General features: G+C 30.9%; 1 protein-coding gene across 1 annotated transcript; it reads left to right on the top strand.

Annotated features, from left to right (window-relative positions):
* The first annotated feature begins 8,368 nt into the window (after positions 1-8,368).
* On the top strand, positions 8,369-20,927 carry LOC128132392 (uncharacterized). Its single transcript, XM_052768939.1, has 17 exons — positions 8,369-8,477; positions 9,148-9,286; positions 9,374-9,449; positions 10,698-10,777; positions 11,279-11,426; positions 14,994-15,132; positions 15,281-15,430; positions 15,591-15,758; positions 15,858-15,941; positions 16,039-16,296; positions 16,386-16,767; positions 16,933-17,873; positions 18,018-18,165; positions 18,319-18,593; positions 18,702-19,235; positions 19,365-19,721; positions 20,221-20,927. Exons 1-17 carry the CDS (start codon positions 8,369-8,371, stop codon positions 20,925-20,927), a joined length of 4,695 nt encoding a protein of 1,564 aa, XP_052624899.1.
* The last annotated feature ends 1,761 nt before the right edge of the window (positions 20,928-22,688 follow it).

Genomic DNA, 22,688 nt, shown 5'->3' with positions numbered 1-22,688 from the left:
TTAGTCAACTATGGGGTTAGGATGAGTTTCTTAACGGATTAAGACATTTAGAAAGGAAATTGGGAAACAAAGGGAGTACGTCGTGCATACTCTTGGCTACACCCAACGTAGCCTAGCTGAACCCCGTCGAAAATTGACCAGTTGTACGCCCCGTTGTGCATACTCTTTTGATTGTATAGGCGGAGTCTAGATCCGGCAGTTTGGGTGCTATGTTTTCAAGTCATTAGTATCAGGTGAGTCTCCTCACTTTCTCTTGTCTGTGTGGTAGAGTAGCTGTATTATGATGACCAGCTGGGTCTTGCTGCTGTGATATGCTTTGTTGTGATATGTTGTGTTATGTTATGCTATGTTATGATATGTTGTGTTATGTATGTTGGGATGCTGTGAGGCAATCGATAACTACGGATAACCTTCCGAGCATGCTATTAGCTCCAGGGGACTGTTGGTAGTCTCAGGGTTGCGGATAACCCATAGCTATTTATTTTATGCCGAGTTATGTGTGATATCTTGGGGAGCTCACTAAGCTTTATGCTTACAGCTGTTGTTTATATGTGGCAGGTACTTCTCAGGACCGCAGGAAGGCGAAGGTCTGATTGTGTGCACGTACTGGGATTTTATTTACTGGGACATGGTTTATGTACTCTGATAACATTAATACTTGTGGATTGAAATGATTTGTACTTGACTTGGTTAGTGGAATTATGTTTTTGAATATATATATATATATATATATATATATATATATATATATATATATATATATATATATATCCATTCCTAATAATTGCCTCCCCTAAATGCCACTTGGCACTTCCATAAGCACCATCTTTCCACGTGTCCATCTCTCAAATTTCTATAGAAAAAAAAATCCCGCCCATTCCATTAAATACGAAATCCAATTACATAACTTACAATTAAATACAAATTTAAATACAAATAAATTAGATACGATTTTTTTGAATTTTCCTACAAATTAGCAACTCTGTCTTGAATTGATTGATTTATCTTATCTTATACCCAATATATATGCATTATAATAGGAATAATAGGAATCTAATTGCATTTCCGATTTTATCAGTTATAATTTACATATATATTTGAAGTCGAAAATTATTTCTTTACCTCTGCGTCTTTCATACTTTCGTTCTCTGTACTTCTTCTTCTCTGGCACTCTAGTAATTCATTCTCATCTATATTGATTCTTCTGTTTACACTTCTCCTTCTCATCTATATTTATTCTGTTTACACGATTATGCCCTGTTTTGTATGTAAGCTTTTTGACAATAAACTGTTGATACCTTCACAGCCGATGTGGATGTTATTGACGATTACATTAACAAAAACCTGTTTATCAGTAAACTGTTCTTCTGTTTACACAAGGTTACATAATGTTTTGTTTATCTATTCTTTTAAATGTGTACTTCAAATTTTATGCATATACATATTTGAAATCCTAAATTCTAAGAATGACTCATCATATTGTAATATAAAATTAAACTGCGTTTAATGAATTAGGTTTTCGATTTGTAACATCTGCTTCACAAAAAAATTTCTAAACATATGTACATTTATATCTTTAATTTTACTGTAATTTTCATCTTTATAATGTGGGTGTTATTCTTATTGTTGCAGAACTGTTGTTTTTTTTTTTTTTCTCTATTAACAATCTTTATCTTTATAATGCGGGTGTTACCAGATCTTTATATAGTTATTCTTATTGTTGCAGAACTTTTATTTTTTTCTTTATTCACAATATTGTTTATCTTTCTTTAATTTCTTTAATTACACTATTTCTGTAAAAAAAATTATCTACTTTCACATACCAACTGAGTGTAAATCTTACAATATTCATATATACCTTACAAACTAATGGTAGAAAAATACATATTCATGAAATAAAGTGGGGCTCCCGTATGAAATATATTATAATGCTTTTTTCATTCCAATTTGTTTGAAAACCAAATTAATTTTATAGTAAAATTAGTTAATTTATAGATTTTTAGAATTTTATTTTGGCAAACTTTGAAGAGTATTGATTAATTAATATTTATTATTTCTACTTTTTTTTGCAGATAAATGGTAGCACCAAATATTACCTTAATAGCTGATGTGGATGTAACTAAGGATGACTTGACTTTCAAGCTTCGTGTCATAAACCTTTGGCATCAAATGTCTTTCTACAACAAAAATGAAATTTGGTCAATTGAAATGATCTTAATGGATGAACATATATGTTACAAAAATTATTTTTATATATTTCTTACACATATTTCCTTGATTATAATTACTTTATAATTTTTTCTTATTGTATTTAATATTTTTAGGGTGAGAAAATCCAAGCAATGGTCTCCAAACGAAACCTATATCGATTCAAAAATGTAATAAATGATGGGATGACATTTTATATCAAAGGTCCAAACTTTGCAGCACTCAAGACGGGTAGTTTTAAGTTAACTCCTCATGATCAGAAATTCACATTTGTCCAAGAAACCGTTGTTACAGAATGTAACGATTTTTTTGGATATGAATTTGGGTTTTCATTTGTTGATTATCAAAATGTGTTATCATTGACTCATCCTCAAGATACATCTGTTGGTTAGTACATATCATTATATATTTAAAGATAATATTATGTTTTCCAATTCCTAACATAACCTTCATTTTTATTTTTTTGGTTTTGTAGATATTATGGGTTTGGTTGTTGCAATTGGTGAGATACAACAAGGTCATCCAGAGAAATCGCATCCAAGATGCAAAGTTGTTTTTTTTTAATATATTTAAATCTTCGAATTTATAAATTTAAATTGTATTATCTTAATATATCATTTTTTATAAATAAACTGCTTTTCAGCGGTTTGCAACTTCACGTGGATTTGTGGGGTGAATATGCGTACAAGATGCTTGATTGTATACATAACAATCCAGAGAATCGTCGTATTGTTATTATTCTTCAGTTTGGCCAGATTAATGTTTGGAGAGGTATTCAGTTTATGTTATTAATATTTATGTTATCCTCATTAAGATTATATTTATATATTTTTGTTACAGATCGTCCAAGTGTAAACACCTACTTTACCTCTTCCAAGTTGTTCATTAACTCTGACATAGATGAAATTACTAATTTCAACAAAAGGTAACTTATGTTTTATTGTGTTTATTATACTATTATACTTTACGTGACTAATTATTTTTTGTATACATAACAGTTTGGATGGAGACGATCATCCTCATTCATCTACAAATACATTTTCACTTATTCCATCCAATCAAACTTCTGCATATGATGATTTCATGGTACAAAATAACCTGAAGGGTATTGCTGAGGTTTGGGAACCTGTCGAGGTATTTCATGTCTTATTATTATCTGTTTCAATTTAATATGTTTCTTTAAATATTTTGAGCTTTTTTATGCTTTTATTATATAATTAAATATCTTTCATTTACAGTTGTGTTATTTATGTTAATCTAAACTACATAACTTTTTTTTTTGAAGAAATGTCATTTCATTATTGTGGGCACTATAAAGGGAATTTTGCAAAACTAAAAATGGTATTATCAGGCATGTACCAACTATTTTGGAAAAGCAGATGAAAGTGATGCTCATCAAACAAAGTCTTATGAATGTCATAATAAAAATTGCACAAAAACTACCACTTCAGTTGTTCCAAGGTTGTTATTCTACACTTGAATCTTAATGAAGTATCTAGTATTCCATATTTGTCACAATATTAATATTATTATCAATTTTTTCTTTTATAGGTTTATGATTCCTATACGTGTGCAAGATAATACGGGAACTATAACCTTAACCATGTTTGAGAGAGAAGGGAGGTATTTGTTGAAGCAATCATGTAAAGAGTTTGTTAAAAAATGATTGAGGTCTTCTCCTTATTTCATGATAATTATATAACTTTGTTATAAACAATCACTTTAAACAAAATCTTTTTTTAATTGTTTTTAATTGCAGCATGGAGACGATTTTGGTTTATATCCGAGGGAAATTAATGCATTGAAAGGTTTGAAATTGGCCTTTAAATTTTCTGTTACAAAATTCAATGTGTCCAACAAAAACAACCAATATGATATTGCTAGAATCAGTGATGATGAGACTTTAATCGAAGAACTTGAAAATAAGTTCACCGAGTCACAGGTTAATTTATTGCTTATTTTTCGTTGTATTTTATTTTAATATTTTTTTGCTTTTTATAACATTATTTTATTGTTTATTTTTTGTATTATACAGCCTTCTAATTCACAATCATTAGATTTTGATTCGGTCGATTTGCAATCTCAAGAGATCAAAAATTTAAAGGTTAATTACATTTTAAAGTTTTTACATATTCTGTAAAACAAAAATTCATTCTAGCGATAATAATATTATACGATTATATTTTTTTAGGATGCAGTTTCTGGCACGGAAGATAACATAACTCCTTCTACTACCGACAAAAACGACACAACAAGTTCAATGAAGATTTTGAACACAACACCAGTCTTAAAGCAAAATCTGGAAGAAGTTTTCGATTTAGAGTTGAATGATCACTTATCTACATCAAAAGCTCCAAAAATATCTACAGATGGTCTGGCAAAACAATTGTTGAGCGTAAAGTTGGAGACAAATGGCTGATTACTTTGTTGGGATATTTTAATAGGTGTTTCATTTTGCAATTGCATGGACAATTACTTCTTTTATTTTTCATCCTAGATTTTTCATATTTTTTTCTCATGGTTCAAACATTTGTTTCTTATGATTGTTTTTTAAATGGTTGTTTCAAGTTACATTCATAAAATTATTTTAATTCATTTTTTATATTTTTTATATTTTTATTATTTCATAATTCTTTTTCTTTTTGTTAACAAAACGTTATAAACTACCATATTATATCATCAAATACTTTGTATGTAAAATTGTTATAATATATAATATATAATTCATTTTTTGATTTTATGATATTCTTTATATCAACTACAACAATAACAATCAGGTGAATATTATATTTTTATTGTCTTATTACGTTGTTATTTCATCATACTTTTATAATTTTACTTTATGGTTATTCATATTGTTACTTTTTTGTTCATTTATTCTCTATTAAATATTAACTTTGTTACTATAATATTAATACCAAATGATGAGAAATCTAACCTTATGTCCACTACAGTATCCCACACCATCAATCCACCATCAGATCCCAAGATCCACCATTTCATATCTTATATTACCTGCAATCAAAACAATAAAATGCATATTGCTATCATATCACCAATTGTATTCCTAATAAACACCATCAATCCACCATCAGATCCCAAGATCCACCATTTCATATCTTATATTACCTACAATCAAAACAATAAAATGCATATTGCTATCATATCATCAATTGTATTCCTAATAAGTTCGACGACATTAAGTATATTATATCTTAAACAATAAAATGGGTTTTAACCAAATTAATTTCGGTTTTCACAATTTAAGTATCTTATGTTATATCTTAAATCTTAAATTACCTACAATCAACACAATAAAATGGTTTTTAACCAATTATATTCCAATTGCTATCATATAACCAATTGTATTCTAATTTCAAAAAAATATAATCAATTCCCTAAAAATGAGGATGGTTTTTATGATATTTTTGATACCTGCATTGAAAATCAATTTAAATCAATTGACATATAGAACATTATGATTATGATATTGTATAAATTAATATATGAATATATATGGATAAAATCGAAAATTATGTCTAATCCTGCATTGAAAATCCAATCCTTCAATTAGCAGATCTGATTCCCTACAATTTAGGAGCCTATTTTGATCGGTTTCCGTTTACTCATCTCTATCTCTATTCCTGCATTCCTTAATTCGTGCATAAAATTGAAATTCAAATTGAGCTAAAAATTGAAAATCAATTTAAATAAATTGTAATATCGAACATGCTTAAATTGAAATTCAATTAATTATCTTTTTCCATATATATATGCTGCATAATAGGAGATGAAATCGATTCTAAATTATCTTTCAATAATAGTCTCTATTTTTTACTTATAAATACCCTACATCTAATATATTTTTCAACCTTTGCCGTCTGTCTCATCTCTAAAGCATCTAAACCCTAAAATAGTTTGCAGGTAAGTGATCCTGTTTTTTTATGTGCAAATCTGATAAATTGGTGATTGTTATGTTTATGTTAATATATTCTTCTCCTTCTATTCCTTTCTTCCATGTTAACGTATTTATTATACACAATGTTAAAAACTATTGATTTTCTTTGGTAACAACTATTTATTATCTTCACAAATTTGCAGAAAAAATAAACTATGTTGTTTATTATTATTTTTTTTGAACTGTTTTTTTAACAGAATATAAAATTGATCTAATAGGGCAACCTACTTTTGCATATGCATATTTTTGTATTCTTCTACTTTTCTTTTTATGTTTTATACAATAATATGAAGTTAACAGTTTCAAAAAATTATTTAACAACATTTTTTTAACAGAAATGGCGTGCTTTTGCATATGAATATGTTTATTAAAAAACTCATGCCCTTTATGTATTTATTTCTTAATCCTTTAATGTCTAACAAACAGATTTTTTGTTTTTGTAGAAATTTTACACAATATGTTAAAAACTATTGAGTTTCTTCGTTAAAAACTATTGATTATCTTTACTATTTTGCAGAAAACTATTGACTTATTTAATTTATAATGTTTGTATTCTTATATGTTTCTATTTATGTGATATATAATAATAAGTAATTATCTGATAATGATGTTTATTTACAATATCTTACAACAATTTGTTATGAAGTTTTTGTTATTGTAATTTTTTTTCACAGAAATGACACCAACAAATGTTACCTTCATAGCTTATGTGGATGTAACTAGGGATGACTTGACTTTCAAACTTCGTGTCATAAACTTGTGGAAGCAAATGTCTTTCTACAATAAACAAATGGCCTTTTAATGCAATTCAATTAAAAGAACATACTAATAGTTTTAATAATCTATAATCCATCTTGCTGGCCAGCCTTAAGAAATCGGAAACATAATCAACAACAACCATTTTGAAACATGCTTAAATATCATATGGAAAAGGTTTAGAAGATATTTAACAATCAAGTAATTTGATATCCATACTATCCATACAACAAAATTACCACTACAAGAAAAATAGCCTTCAATGACGCGCAAACAATGACACTCGCTGATTCACATTACACATTTTTGGGCGTCCTTAAAAATAATGCCTGACTTCCAAAATTTGAAGGATAGAAGACACGCATTTTTGCATGCCCTTAAATTAGTGTCTCAAGAAAAAAAATTAAAAACACGGAGGGCGCTTTATCTTAAATGTGCGTCTTCTATAGATGTCGCTTTATAATTTTAGTGAAAAGCGCCTTGAGAAGATAACGGGGGAAAACGAAACCCAAATTTTTTGAAAACCCGCCTTTCTTTTCTACCTTCGTTTCTTCATCTTCACAATCGACTCTCCCCTCTTGTTTCTCTATTGTGAGAAGTGATGGAAAGAAGGGAGACTAGGATGGATCTGCCGGTGATGATGAACATAGGTGCTTTCCGGTCAATTTCGGAGATGGTTTCGATGGTTTTTTCCCTCTTTCACTAATCACGTCGTCGCCGCGAATCACACACCGCCAGGCAGTGGAAGAAGATGATGAAGATTGTCGTTGTCGTATGCCTCCATCCCTCACTGTCTCTAACTATCTTTGCCCTTTCTCTAGGGCTTATTTCTACTCTGGGACGAATTTGATTCTTTTTCTGATTTGGGAACCAAAACATGCAAGACTAATGAATTTATTGGTGATAATTAATGGTCTAATGATTCCTTAACCTATGAACATGAAAATAAGGTAGAAATTTCTTCTATTTCGTCTCTATCTCAGCTAAGATAGAGACGAAAGAGAAGAAACATGAAAAATGCTTATTTTAATCGATTTTACTCTTTTAAAGCTGATTGTATTCATGCGATTAAATTCATTCATATTCCTCATTGACCTTCATATGTTCATTACTACCCTAATTCTGGCTTCTGACGAGTCTTTGAATCCATATGCAGGATTCTACAGGAAAAATCACCTAGGTTTTTAGGTATGGGTGGAAACCCCATCGATGGTTGAATAATCGTAGATACAAGGTAGCATTGCGCTCATAGATCCGAAGATGTGAACAATGACGGGTCCTGTGGGTCGTACAGGGACGAATGCGTCACAATCGATTTGTCGATCTAGAATCGTCGTTGCAATTGCTTCGAGAAAGTTATCAGATTGCAAGATTGGGTCACGATTTTGTTGAATTTATGTAAAGAATTTCTAGCGTTGAAGATTGATCTGATCAGAGTCTCAAAAAATGAGCACTGGCAGGCAAATGGTGACTGCTCGAGACCTTATCGATGAGGCCAAGAAACGGATTGTTTTCCTGTCCATGTGCATTATTGGACTCTCGTATCTCATGTCTTGTAAGTTCCCTCTTTTAGATTTTTTCTCACGATTGTGCCTCTTCTCTTTACCCAATTCTTTACAAAATTGACAAATCTTCACTTTTTGATTGATACATTTAGGGCTATTAGTTGTTTGAATGCGAATTTAGATCACTATCCCCTTCTTGTTTGTCTTTCGTTAATTCAATTGAAACCTGATGTCAGTGTAGTTGAATTTTTCCTGATGAAGGATAGCTAACTGGGAAGCACGATCAAACTTCTAATTGGAAGCTCTTAGATAATTTTTGTATCTTTCTGATTAATGACATGATCATTGATCACATACATTGATTTTAAATTTATTTCAGTGACAAGCGCTTCAATGTTAATAAACTTGGCAGTTGTATTATCCTTACTTATTGTTCTTCGTTACTTCACATTGGATTATGACATGAAGAGAAAAGTTGCATCATATAACAAAAACCCACCAGCAACCCATGTTTTTTCTGTCAAAAAACCACCCTTAGACCCTACATCCATCTCAGGAAAGTCAGATTGGAGAAAAAAAAGCCAACTCTCCAGTTGTTGAAGATGCAATAGATCAAGTCACAAAACACATAGTTTCAGAATGGGTCACTGATCTTTGGCATTCCTGTATTACCCCTGACAAATAAGGTCCAGATGAACTAGTGCTCATTACTTCTTGTAGGTTCTACAGCATCTTATGGATGGGTTCATATCTTTAATATTAGACATGAGGATCTGAATTGTTCTTTATTTCGTTACATAGTGAGGGAAATGCTTGCTTGTGCAGTAATACGACTAGTTATAAATTTAGCAAATCCCAGGTTTTTATAAATTCGGTTAATTTTTTACTTTTTTTATTAATCATTTTTCTTGTAGTGTTCTTTATTTCTTTCTTTTATTGGATTTAGGTTTATTAGTGAAAGGATTGAAAATGTGGTTCAAAATTCAGCAAGAAAGCCTGAAAAAGTATCAGCCTACAGCAAGGTAAGGCGTTGTTTCTTTTTTATTCTACTAAAGTACCAAAATACCCCTGTTATATATATAATTAATTTTTGTTATAAGCTGATCTTAAGGATGCTTATTCATAATTTTTAATAGATCAGACCCAATTCCCTTGGTGATATTCATAATTTTTAATAGATCAAAGCACTAGTGGATCATTGTGATACATGTGTAGCCATTTTTTGATCAGGTGTATTCAATTTAAACGGTCATGTTTTCAGAATTAAAACATTTTTAAAGCCACCTAGTTACCCTTCCCATAATTTATAAACCCAATGAGAATCAGTGCAATCAAATGAGAATCCGTGCATCTTTTTTTTTAGTTTAGATCTATTACGCCATCTCTCACCAAAAAAAGCTATAATTTGATTTCTAGTTTTCATATATTTGACTTACTCTTTGCATTTCATCCCATCAGGGAACCAAATAGAGCTTTGGTAATGGCTGCAAGTATCATATTTAAAACATAAGATTGACATTTAAGAATCTTGATCTATTACGACATCTCTCACCAATGTCGGCTGGTACTGGAAAATTAATTATAGAAGTCAATGTTGGCTGGTACTGGAAAATTGCCTGGTCGACTTTAAACAAACACATTAGGTGCTATTTCATTTGATTGGATGACAGGAAGTACAATTTGTGTGGCCATTTAGGTGGATTTTTTTATTACCTTTTTATTAGGTTTAGTAAAGTGAGTTGTATCTTCCAACTGATTTGGTTAGTATGCAGGCCTATCTTGATGTTCTCTATCAAGGGGTGTTTTGGGATCGCTAATTCAAAACAACTTTTTTAAAATAATAATAATAATAATAAGTGTTTATTAGCTTATGAGATACCAAACACAACTTAAGAAAAAGTGTTTGGGTTAGCTTTTGTGATGCCAATACACAATAAGCTAATAAGTTAAAATAAAACCACATATCCAAACACTCAAATTAGCTTATTAGCAGTACCTAACCACAAAGAGATGATAAATTAATGAAACAACTTCTCCAAAAGTGCTTCTTTAAGTCAATAAACAGAAGCTGTTACTAGCTTATTGGATGTAGTAAACCGCAATAAGCTAATAAGCACTAAAGCACCTTATAATTATTAGCAATCCTAAATACCCCCTAATCTTGATGTAATTAAATGTATCCACTGTAGTTCTTGAACATTCATAAATGACTGATGTGTGTGGATTTCTTTTACTTCAGTTGACTATTAGTAATATCTAATTGGGTTTAGTGCTTTAACAGTCCTGTTGCTTGGAGTGGAAAGCTGAATGCCATAGCATGTGCATCTAAGAGCTGTGCACGTATACCAAGGTAATGAAATATTATCTGTATTCCAACCATGTGACATTGGCAGACATACTTTGTGTATTGGACTATTGGTAAAGTTTCAAGTTTTATCATCTAGTTCAGTTTCAGGAGGCATATTAAGATGTGCACACAATTTCATGTTAACCTTCCACAATTTGAAAAAATTTCTTTGTGGTTAATACTTAATACATTTCATTCTAAGATTTATTTTCCTTCTTGTAGTTCTAATGAAAATCCACTATTTTGGATTCCAATACATATTGTGATCCCTGAACGACCTACCGAGTCAACCGTATTCAATGTCATAGCAGGTATTGTGTGTAAAATTCTTTTAGGTGACTTCATTTTCATGTTGGTTTTACTTCAGTTGACTATTAGTAATATCTAATTGGGTTTAGTACTTTAACCATTCTTTATGTTTGAGCTGAAGTTATCTTGCCAAGTTCTTTAGGTTGACACACTAACACACTGATATTGATATTGACATGTTTAATGATACTACAGGGAGCAACTAGTTTTGTTAAAGATGCTAGTTGTTGGCAACGTGAACATGAGTGGAGACAGGATATTGCAATCATATCAAAGTGGCTATCTGGGGTGTCTGATGTATGATGCTTATACCCTCTGGTCTTTTGCCTTCTGTTCATACATGGTAAGATAATCAGGTTTCTCTGTCAAATTACCTTTTTGCTCCTGAGTTATGTCACACTACAAAAGAAGCATGCTACATCTTTCTATGTCACAAGCAACATGAACAAGTGTTTCAGAGGTATTTTGGCTGAATGTTTCAAGAAATTTTCATATTCATTCACCATGTTTAATGTTTTACACACACACACACACACTCTTTGATATAACATGGTTTAATGGTAGATGATTGGTATACTTATAGGGTCGAATACACATGGAAATGAATTATATGCTGGCCTATGGATCGTTTATTGGAATAAGAATACGAATATCTTTAATTGAATGAAATGTGAATTTTACTCTGTTAAGATGCATACAACTATCCTGGAACAATGTTTTTGTATATCTTGTGGTTCTATAGTCCTTTCTTAATTTCAAATTTCATGGTCTGTGTTTTATTTAGGTTGTGTTTTTTTATTTGATTGTTATTAGTAGATTATGAAAATCATCTTTGGCGATATTATTAGATAAATATCTTGGATTGACAGTAATTTTTATCAAATGTTTCTTTAAGTAGGAGAGAATCTTCATTACCGTGTTGTGTTTTTGTCTGTGGGATAATAAAAATATAAAAATAATGGGACAAAAATAGCACACCCCTCTTTTCTGTAGGAGCAGAATATATTTGCTTTAGCAAGTTGGTGGTTTTTTTGTTGTAGTATGGAAACAGACAAAAATAACATAAATCTCATAAGTTGATGGACCCATGTGAAAATGAACATGGTTTTATTCTAGAATCTAGGATATATAATTGTTTCCACTATCATGCGTAATCATTATATAAAACTTTTTGTGAATGGCTATGAATTTGTACATAGCAGTTTACCTTCTTTTATATGATGAAACATGATTATTTGTGCTATTGTTACTTTATTCTAGGCCACAAGTACAAAATAGTACCTTATTCTAAGACCATGATTCATGGTCAGATGAATCATTCTGTTTTCTGTGTGTATTTGACTTTTTTAGCACAAGTCGAGTACTGCATGATGTACAATATTATTTAGGAAATTCCCTAAGATTAAAAAGGGTAAATGGTTATGGTGTTTGGCTATTTATTTTTAAAGCATACAACACAAGTAGGGATTGATTGGCAACTTGGCATGTATCTTTGTTGTGTTTGACAGCTATATAGACAATGATCTTTTGAAAAGCAAATTTGGAATTTTATGTAAGCGTGGGAGCTTATCACATGTGCCCTGTTTTTATCATAATATGACCTTTTTGGAGCTTCTTTTTGGAATGAATATTGATTAGTTCTTTGATTCATTTATATTACTTTTCTTGAAGAAGAAACTCATGGTTTATATATTTTTTACTTGGAACAGTTGTTCATAGGATTTCAACTGTTATAGACAGTGACATGGTCATGGTCCTCTCCTTTGGTATGTATCTTATTCTTCACAAACCCATATATCTAATAAAATGACACAATTACCCTCTACAAAATAGTAAAATTTCATGTATAATAGGTGAAATGATGGAATATGATGCACCCTCCAAGCTAATGGAGTCGGATTCTTATTTCTCAAAGCTTGTTGCTGAGTACTGGTCCATCTGCAGGACATGATCCATGGGTAATTTCTTTTCAAGTTAAAAGTCGGATTCTTATTTCTCAAAGCTAATGGTGCCTTTTGTATGTCAATTCAGCAACTTGTCTGCAAATTCTGAAATTAGTATTTGGAATTACAACCTCTTTATGTTTGACTAAAACCTTCTGATTTTGTTGACTTTTTAACTTTGTTTTTGGTTTCATTTAGTAATAAAGTATCAAATATCAACAGTTATGTGGTACTAATCCTTCTTAGGGGGTGTTTGTTGGGCTGCTTCTTTCAATGTCATTAACAACAGTGGTAAGTAAAATCTTGGCTGCTTCTTTCAATGTCATTAACAACAGTGGTAAGTAAAATCTTACTATTATGAAACTCTTTTGCTTAAACCTATCTTATTTACCTGTAGCTGATTACACATTAATTTAATTATGCAGGTTTTGAAGTTTTTGATGGAAAAGAATAGTGTTAATGCTCTTCATAGAAAAGTATGTTGGTATTTTAGGAAATTTGGCTAATAATTTAGTTAATTATATAAAAAATGTTGAAATGTTACATTTATCTACTATTGGAAAGATTATTTGATGTATTACATTTGTCTACTATTGGAATGCTTATTTATATGAGATTAACTTTTGTGCAATGTATTGTATTTTTGGTATATGGTATTTTATTTTCTATTATGAAACATGAAATGCAAATTTAATATGAAAATCAGTAAATCTATAAATAATTTTTTAAAAAAAAGTTAAAATTACGATACGCAAAAATGTGTGTCGTCTTCATTTATGACATGACCTTTCTTGACAGGGGCTTCCTTGATACACATTGCATGTCATAAACACGCGTGTCGTAGTGTTACGACACGTAAATGCGTGTCGTTTTCCTTTATGACAGAGCCTTCCTTGATACGCATTGCGCGTCGTAAATGTGCGTCGTCTCTCTTTATGACAGGGCCTTCCTTGACGCGCATTTGCGCGTCGTCTGAGCATTTTACGACGCGCAATGAGCGTCGTAAAAGGCTGTTTTTCTAGTAGTGTACATAAATGAAACCCTCAAAACATATAAATACATCTGGAAGGAAATATCTAAACCAAAAGAATAACCAGATGAGAATGTTGTTGAAATCCTCTTGCATAGCTGCGTGGCCTTGCATACTATACATACTATGTAAATACATCATAATCAAATCTCATCTCAACCCGATTCTTGATTTCATACACACAATCTGATATAAATGCATGGTTTGATTTCATATAGATACAAATCATATCATCAACTGACTTCAGAAAAAAAAAAAAAAACCCAAATACGTACCTGTTGTTGTGGAGGTCGACACTGCCAGAGGCTGAGTAGGCGTCAAAGTCGCCTGAGGAAGCTGCTGATTTCAGGTTGTGTGGACGAGGAGTGGTGGAAAGGAAGAAGCGATGCCGACTGTTGAGTAGAGGCGTGTGTTTTTGAGTGTTTTCTTTTAGGAAGCAAGGGCACAAAGGGAACGATGGCTTTTCTTTTTGGGTCAGCAACAATTTTCAATTGGACCGAGTCAGTAGATTGGTCAGCTATTGCTGACCGAGTCAGCCAATTTGGGGCTCTACCAAACAGCCTGACCAGACTGAGTCAGCCGAAACTTGCTGACCGGACCCAGTCAGCTCATTATCAAACAGCCCCTAACTTTTTTTTGGTTGTTTTTTTTAATTATAACTTTTGTTTTTTTTGCAAAATGACAACCTGGTTTGGAAATGCGGATTCTAACCATATTAACTATTCGTTAAACGGGTACAAAATTCTAACCTGTTAATATGGTTATGTTATAAATACTCTTTAACCTGTTCCGTACCCGGTTTATTTATTAATTCATTATTGATCAATTCATGTATTCAAGTTTATACATATTACATGACCTACAAATTATCTTTAATTTCAAATTATTAATTTTCTTTTTAACCATATTCTATTATTGTCATTACATATCAAACAAGGAGATGAATGCAACAGAGGCTAAGGAGAGAAGAAAAAACAGAAAGTTATATTTGGATACCAGGAAATCCAAAAAACAATATACCATATCATCTTCTCTTCATACACCAACTGCACATGTTATTCATCGTACTCAATCCGGTAATTTTCTTAATTTCTTTTGCATTGATTATATGTTTTATTTATTTATTCTAAATATGTTATTAATTATTACTTTAAAAATATATTAAAATATATCTAACTTTATATCATAAAATATGTCTTTAAAATTGTTTTCTGCTATTTACAGGTTCAAATAGCATTACAGAATCTACAATAGCTAAAGAGAGGAGAAAAATCAGAAAACTATATTTGGATAATAGAAAATCCAAAATATTACATACCATATCAACCCATCAAAATTCATCTATTACACATGCTTCTTACATGTCGAATAATGGTATTTATATTTGTTTATTTTTAAATTTATTTTTTAATATAAAAATTATATAAAATTTGCACGACTTTTTAATTTACTGTTTTTTTAATTATTATTATTATTATTATTATTATTATTATTATTATTATTATTATTAACATTTTTTCTCATTATATAACAGGTGTCTACACTCATGGCCGTAGATTAATATCTACAGATAACTATACAAATGTTTCCTTAGACAAGGAAAATATAAACTCGGTCAAATCAAGTGTATATCAACATACAATTATTAATCCACCTTCAACAAATATAAATGTTACAACGCCCTTTTCAACAATTTCAAATGGTATGTATTTCTATATACACAAATATAAAAATATATGTTTCACATTTATATAACTCATAACAACTTTTAGGATTCTAATTTGTATTTTAAAATTTTCAGCCAATTATATTCTCAATAATAACGTTCGAACACCATTATCTACTAATATAAATGTTAGAACTCCATTTTCTAACATTTCAAATGGTACGTGATTCTAAATACACCAATTTGAAAATATATGCTTCACTTTTATATCAATCATACGAATTGCTAATGTTGTAATTTGTATTTTTTTTTTCAGGCGGCTATATATTCAATAATAACCTTCAAACACCACTATCTATTAACAAAGAAAATTTGGTGTTTGGTAATGCCTCGACATCTGACAATCGTTCAACAATAATCCATAATTCTTCGTCAATGAAGTTACCAAGAGGAAAACATCAACTAAAAAGGAAGACTCCATCTATATCCGCTATACCTATGTTTGACTTGACATTAGATGAAGAAAATATTGATGATCATATTATTGAAGATATTTTTCGCGGGATATCCAAAGGTGATCATAATTCTAAAAGTTTTAATATTATTAAATTTTATTTTATAATTTAGTTTTTTACTATTTTTTATATTTTTTGCATTCAACAGATTACTTGGATCATGGAGACCAGATCGTTATATGTCAGATTTGTCATGCAAAATCATGGAAAGCTGAATCAATTAGAGGGCAGAAAAAAGTCAATACATCTTATTCCCTATGTTGCGGTTACGGCAAAGTTGAGCTACCATCCTTAAAAGAGGCACCGACATCATATCGAAATTTGTATAGATCGGTAGATTCAAAAAGCAAACACTTCATGAAGAACATTCAACGTTATAATTCAATGTTTTCATTTACATCGATGGGAGGCAAAGTTGATTCATCCATCAACAGAGGCAATGCACCATACATATTCAGACTTAGTGGTCAAAATTATCATAGTATGGGAAGTCTTTTACCTACTCCTGGTTCAAGTCCGAAATTCTGTCAGTTATATATATATATATATATATATATATATATATATGATACGAAAAACGAGATTTCAAATAGATCAACAAGTATTTGGTATATTTTTACAATTAAATCTAATAGATCAATTCAATTCATTGATTTTTTTTACTAACATTAAATAATTGTTTATAATGCTTTCAGTGGACCAACGACCACTTCTACATCAACTTCAAGATCATATGATCTCCAGATTATAGAATTTCTGAAGGATATGTTAGATTCAAACAATGCCTTGGTAAAGTCTTATAGGATGGTAAGAGACACTCTTCATGAAAATCCTTGTGCTAATTTGAAGTTAAGATTAATTGGAAAAAGAAAACAAGATGGAAGGACGTATAACTTGCCAAGTTCTTCTGAGGTTGCCGCTTTAGTTGTCGGCGACATTTGTGATTCAATTGAAAAAAGAGATATTGTTGTTCAAACTTCATCAGGATTATTACAACGTATCAGTGAATTGCATCCTTCTTACCTTCCTCTTCAGTATCCATTACTATTTCCATATGGCAATGATGGTTACAGAGTTGACATTCTTCATAGAGATATTTCATCTTCAAGTAATAGCAAGCGCCCGACCTGTACAATGAGAGAATTTTTCGCTTATAGAATTCAAGACAGGGATCAATCTTTCTCACTAATTCTTAATGCAAAAAGGTTGTTCCAGCAATTTTTGGTTGATGGTTATACCATGATTGAAAGTGAGAGACTATTTTTCATACGTAACCAACAAAAAGTTCTTAGATGTGAATCGTATGAGAATTTGCATAATCAACAAGCACTTGGGAGTACAGATATTTCTAACATCGGCCAACGTGTGATCTTATCTTCTTCATTTACCGGTGGTGCATGCTATATGATGCAAAACTATTTGGATGCCATGTCGCTCTGTAAATGGTTTGGATATCCTGATTTTTTCATAACATTTACGTGTAATCCAGAATGCCCAGAAGTTCAAAGGTTTCTTAAGGACACTTCAATTCATCCAAAAGATAGACCGGATATATTATGTAGGTTGTTTAAGATCAAGTTGGATGCATTTATTAAAGATTTAAAGGAAAATGAAGTTTTCGGCAAGGTTCAAGCAGGTAATTACATTTATAGTTTAATGTATAAGTTTAAATATAATAATTTATATTTTTCCTAAACATATTTCAATTTATAGTTTAACTTATAAATTTAAACAAATTTTATTTGCTAACTTGTATTTTATTTGTATATTTTCCATGTAGTGGTTTATACAATTGAATTTCAAAAAAGTGGTTTGCCTCATAGTCATATATGTCTATTTATGCATACTAGCTGCAAGCTTCCTACAGTTGAATATATTGATCCCATTATTTCTGCTGAGATTCCAAATATCGATGATGATCCAGAACTGTATTTACTTGTCAAGGAGTTCATGATTCATGGTCCATGCGGAGCTGAAAATTTGAATTGCCCATGCATGGTTGACAGAAAGTGTTCTAAAAACTTTCCAAAGCAATTTTGTAATCATACTTCAGTTGATTCAAATGGTTTTCCCTTATATAGGAGAAGAAATGATGGACATTTTGTTGAAAAATCTGGTGTTCAGTTAGATAACAGAAATGTTGTTTCATACAACAAATATTTGCTGAAAAGATATCAGGCACACATTAATGTTGAATGGTGCAATCAAGGATCTTCCATAAAGTATTTGTTTAAATATATAAACAAGGGTCCTGATAGAGCTATCGTTTCTATGGAGCGGACCAATAATGATTCCGATAACAACGATGCAGTGGATGAAATTAAAGAATACTATGATTGTAGATATATTTCTGCATGTGAAGCATCATGGCGGATTTTTAAATACGATGTTCATTATAGGTATCCTGCTGTGATTAGACTACCTTTTCATCTTCCTGATCAACAATAAGTTGTATATGAGGCAGACGATGACATTGAAGATGTTCTTGATCGCCCTTCAGTTGCTTCTTCGATGTTCACATCTTGGATGGAGTGTAATGCAATCAATAAAGAAGCACGAAAACTTACATATGTTGAATTTCCTACAAAATTTGTTTGGAAACGTAATGATCTGATTTGGAAGCCAAGGGAACTTGGATATGCGATTGGTAGAATTCACTCGGTTTCTCCTAAACTTGGAGAAGCATATTTCTTAAGAATTCTTTTAAATAAAGTGAAAGGTCCTAAATCCTTCGAAGAAATTCGCACAGTCAATGGTGAACTATGTTCTTCTTTTAAAGATGCGTGCTATAATCTTGGCCTTTTAGATGATGACAAAGAATTTATCGATGCAATTAAGAAAGCAAGTCTTTCTGGATCTGGTTTTTATCTACGGTTCTTATTTGCTACGATGCTATTGTCTAACAGTTTGTGTGATCCAGAGATTGTTTGGCAAAACACCTTGGAATACATGTCAGATGGAATTCCTTACAATCAACAACAGAGATTAAAGTCTCCAGGTAATCTAAAATTTTCTCATTATTATTAAATGATTATCATATAAATTTTTTGTATAAATTTAATTATATTTTATGTTTTAATCAATTTGTTTTTTATATTTTCTTACTAATATATTATTTTACGTATAGGTTTATCACTAAACGAAGATCAACTTAAAAACTTGACTTTGTTTGAGATAGAACAAATTTTACTCCGTAACAATTCCAGCCTTAAACATTATGGAAAGATGCCTTACACAAATGTTGATTCTGTTTCGTCTTCAAACAATCGTCTTATTACCGAGGAGCTAGATTATGACATACCAAATTTAAAGAACGAGTTTGATCAGTTGTTTGTTGCATTAACAAATAAGCAACGCGACATTTTTCTTGATATCATGGATGCAGTTAAACATAATAAGGGAGGTGTATTCTTTGTTTATGGTTATGGTGGAACAGACAAGACATTTCTTTGGAAGACAATTTCTGCAGCAATTAGAGCTCAAGGTTAGATTGTTTTAAATGTTGCTTCAAGTGGGATAGCTTCGTTATTATTGACTGGAGGCAGGACAGCACACTCTCAGTTTATAATTCCCATAAATCTTACTGAGGATTCTTTTTGTAGAATAAATCCAAAAAGTGATCTTGCCAGTTTAGTAAGAAAAACCTCATTGATCATTTGGGATGAAGCACCCATGGTACACAAACATGCATTCGAAGCTTTAGATCGAACTCTAAAGGATATATTAAAGTGTGTCAATCCTACGAATTCAATTATTCCATTGGAGGGAAAGTGATTGTTTTTGGAGGTGATTTCAGAAAAATTCTACATGTTGTTCCAGGTGGCAGTAGACAAAACATTGTTAATGCTTCTTTAAGTTCTTCTTATTTATGGCAACAATGCAAAGTTCATAAATTAACAAAAAAACATGAGGTTAACTGTTGGAAGCGATCCATCTGCTATTAAAAAAAGTAAGGGATTTTGCAACTTGGCTTTTGGACATAGGAGAAGGTAATCTTGGTGGTCAAAATGACGGTGAGGCGATTATTGATATCCCACGAGATATTCTTATTACTAATCCACATGATCCTATAGGTTCATTAATAAGTTTTGTTTATCCTTCTATATTGGAAAACTTCAACATTGCTGATTATTTTCAAGAAAGAGCAATGCTAGCTCCCAAGAATGAAGTTATCCTAAACGATCGTTTGTTGTCATTGTTTCCAGGAGAAGAAAAAGAATATTTAAGTTCAAATAGCCTATGCCAATCCGAGTTTGTTCATGATGAGTTTGATGCAAATTTATACTCACCTGATGTTTTGAATGGTCTTAAAGTTTCAGGTCTTCCAAACCATAAGCTCATTTTAAAAGTCGGTGTCCCAGTTATGTTATTAAGAAACATTGATCAGAAAAATAGCTTATGTAATGGGACTAGACTACAAGTTAAATCTTTGGGCAAACGTGTTATTGAGGCAGTTATTTTATCCGGAAGTAATCAGACTTTTATTCCAAGAATGTCTTTAACTCCTTTTGAAGACAAGATCTCGTTCAAATTCCAAAGAAGACAATTTCCATTGGCTGTGTGTTTTACAATGACAATTAATAAGAGCCAAGGACAGTCTTTATCGAAGGTTGGTTTGTTCCTTAAAGAGCCTGTTTTCACACATAGCCAATTGTATGTTGCTTTATCAAGAGTTCAAAGTAGAAAATGATTAAAATTGTTGATTTTTAGTCATGATGGTAAACTAACAAATAAAACTTCTAATGTTGTGTATAAAGAAGTTTTTAGAAATTTGTAAAACAATTTGTACAATTCTATTATTCATATAAATTTCGTTATTTTTTTTGTTAAATTTATATTTCATTTCATAAAATTATAATTTCTTTGCATATCTAGAAATACAAAATACCAATTGCATATTCAAACCACTACCGGTTCGTATATTTAACCAATACTTATGCCGTTATCTTATTACTGCAAAACACATAACGTTTAATTACTAAAGATGTTATTATCAATTATTAATTCTAAATAAATAAGTACAATTTAATTAAAAAAATTAATTTATAATCCGTGGTGCCCACGGGTTATAACCTAGTATATATATATATATATATATATATATATATATATATATATATATATATATATATATATATATATATATATATATATATATATATATATATATATATATATATATATATATATATATATATAATTTGAGCTGTTACACATTGCGTATTCAAAACGTGAGAGTTGATTTTGTTTCCTTTTTATGTTATTTTCTTTTCTTGGATGAATATACAAACGAACAATCCTTACACGCTTCATGTATCTGGTTCTTACCCAAGTTGGCGGCGACATATCATCATTTTGGTTAGTTTTTCAATTCAAACTTTCTCTACATTAATTAGTTTTCTATATGTTTTTATTTCCTTATATTTTGTAGAAGTTGTGATGTTACTATTACTTGAATCAAAATTGATACTTATTTGTTCGTTTCACACATTCTAATTTGGGGATTCTAGGGAGTTTTGACTCATTTACTGATAAATAAGTCATTATTTTATAAATTTTAATAAGTAAAATAAATAAATTAATATTTATCTAAAGAGGTGCCCCATGCATCGAACATGTAAATTGGTCACAACATCACCTTAAAACATGGTTAAGTATTTATACACTATTCTGAACGTATATATTCAAATCGCTAAATCATTATTTAAATTATTTACTAAGTTGAATTTGGATGGTTTTACATGGAAACATTGATGCTAAAAAAGTTTGATATTCCATCTCCAGCAGGCACTAATCTACCTGATATTATTCTGTCGTGACCTCTATGTGTTCGATAAAATGTATCAATGAAAAAATAGTTAATAATCTTTTACATTAACCTCTCTTTGTTCCTTATTCTTTTTAGAACTATATAACTTAATTTAGATGGGTTGGACGTCCTTTTCATAAATTGGCAAAGTGGATTTTTCTTGCAAATTGCAATGGATTCTGCATATTTGTATTGTTTACTATTTTACTAGAACTAGAAAATAGTGGTACGCATTCTGTCAGAATTACTAAAGTGGTGGTTTTTTGTCATCGGAAATGAATCGTATGTATTGAAATAAAGTTAAAGAAAGGGTTTTAATTGCTCAATATTGTTGACTATTTAAAGCAAGTGGATCCCAATGGCATTCTGTCAGAATTTTCATGAAAAGGGTTAAGTTAGGATTTTTCTTCATATCAGAATGCAAACACCTGTTCACAGGAGCGGAGCTTCAACATTTGATTTGGGGGGCCGGAAGTATAATATGTATAAAAATCAGTGAATATGGGGGGGGGGGGGGGGGGGGGGGCATGGCCAAAATTTTCTATTTTTGGGCCTAATATGTACAAAATTAAAGTAGAGGGACTATATGTAACAAAAAAATCAGGGGGGGGGGGCCACAACCCCCCCCCCCCCCCCCCCCCC

This window comes from Lactuca sativa, chromosome 2 (assembly GCF_002870075.4).
Source record: "Lactuca sativa cultivar Salinas chromosome 2, Lsat_Salinas_v11, whole genome shotgun sequence".
Lineage (NCBI taxonomy): Eukaryota > Viridiplantae > Streptophyta > Magnoliopsida > Asterales > Asteraceae > Lactuca > Lactuca sativa.
Note: the sequence above shows the minus strand (reverse complement) of the source record. Positions and strands in the feature narration are given on the sequence as shown.

Coding starts and splice junctions, on each gene's coding strand:
- LOC128132392 (XM_052768939.1), top strand. CDS start 8,369: ATGAGCACTGGCAGGCAAATGGTGACTGCTCGAGACCTTATCGATGAG. Junction 15,942..16,038: donor ATTTTCTAACATTTCAAATG/GTACGTGATTCT, acceptor TTTTTTTTTCAG/GCGGCTATATATTCAATAAT. Junction 19,722..20,220: donor TGCAGCAATTAGAGCTCAAG/GTTAGATTGTTT, acceptor TTTTGGACATAG/GAGAAGGTAATCTTGGTGGT.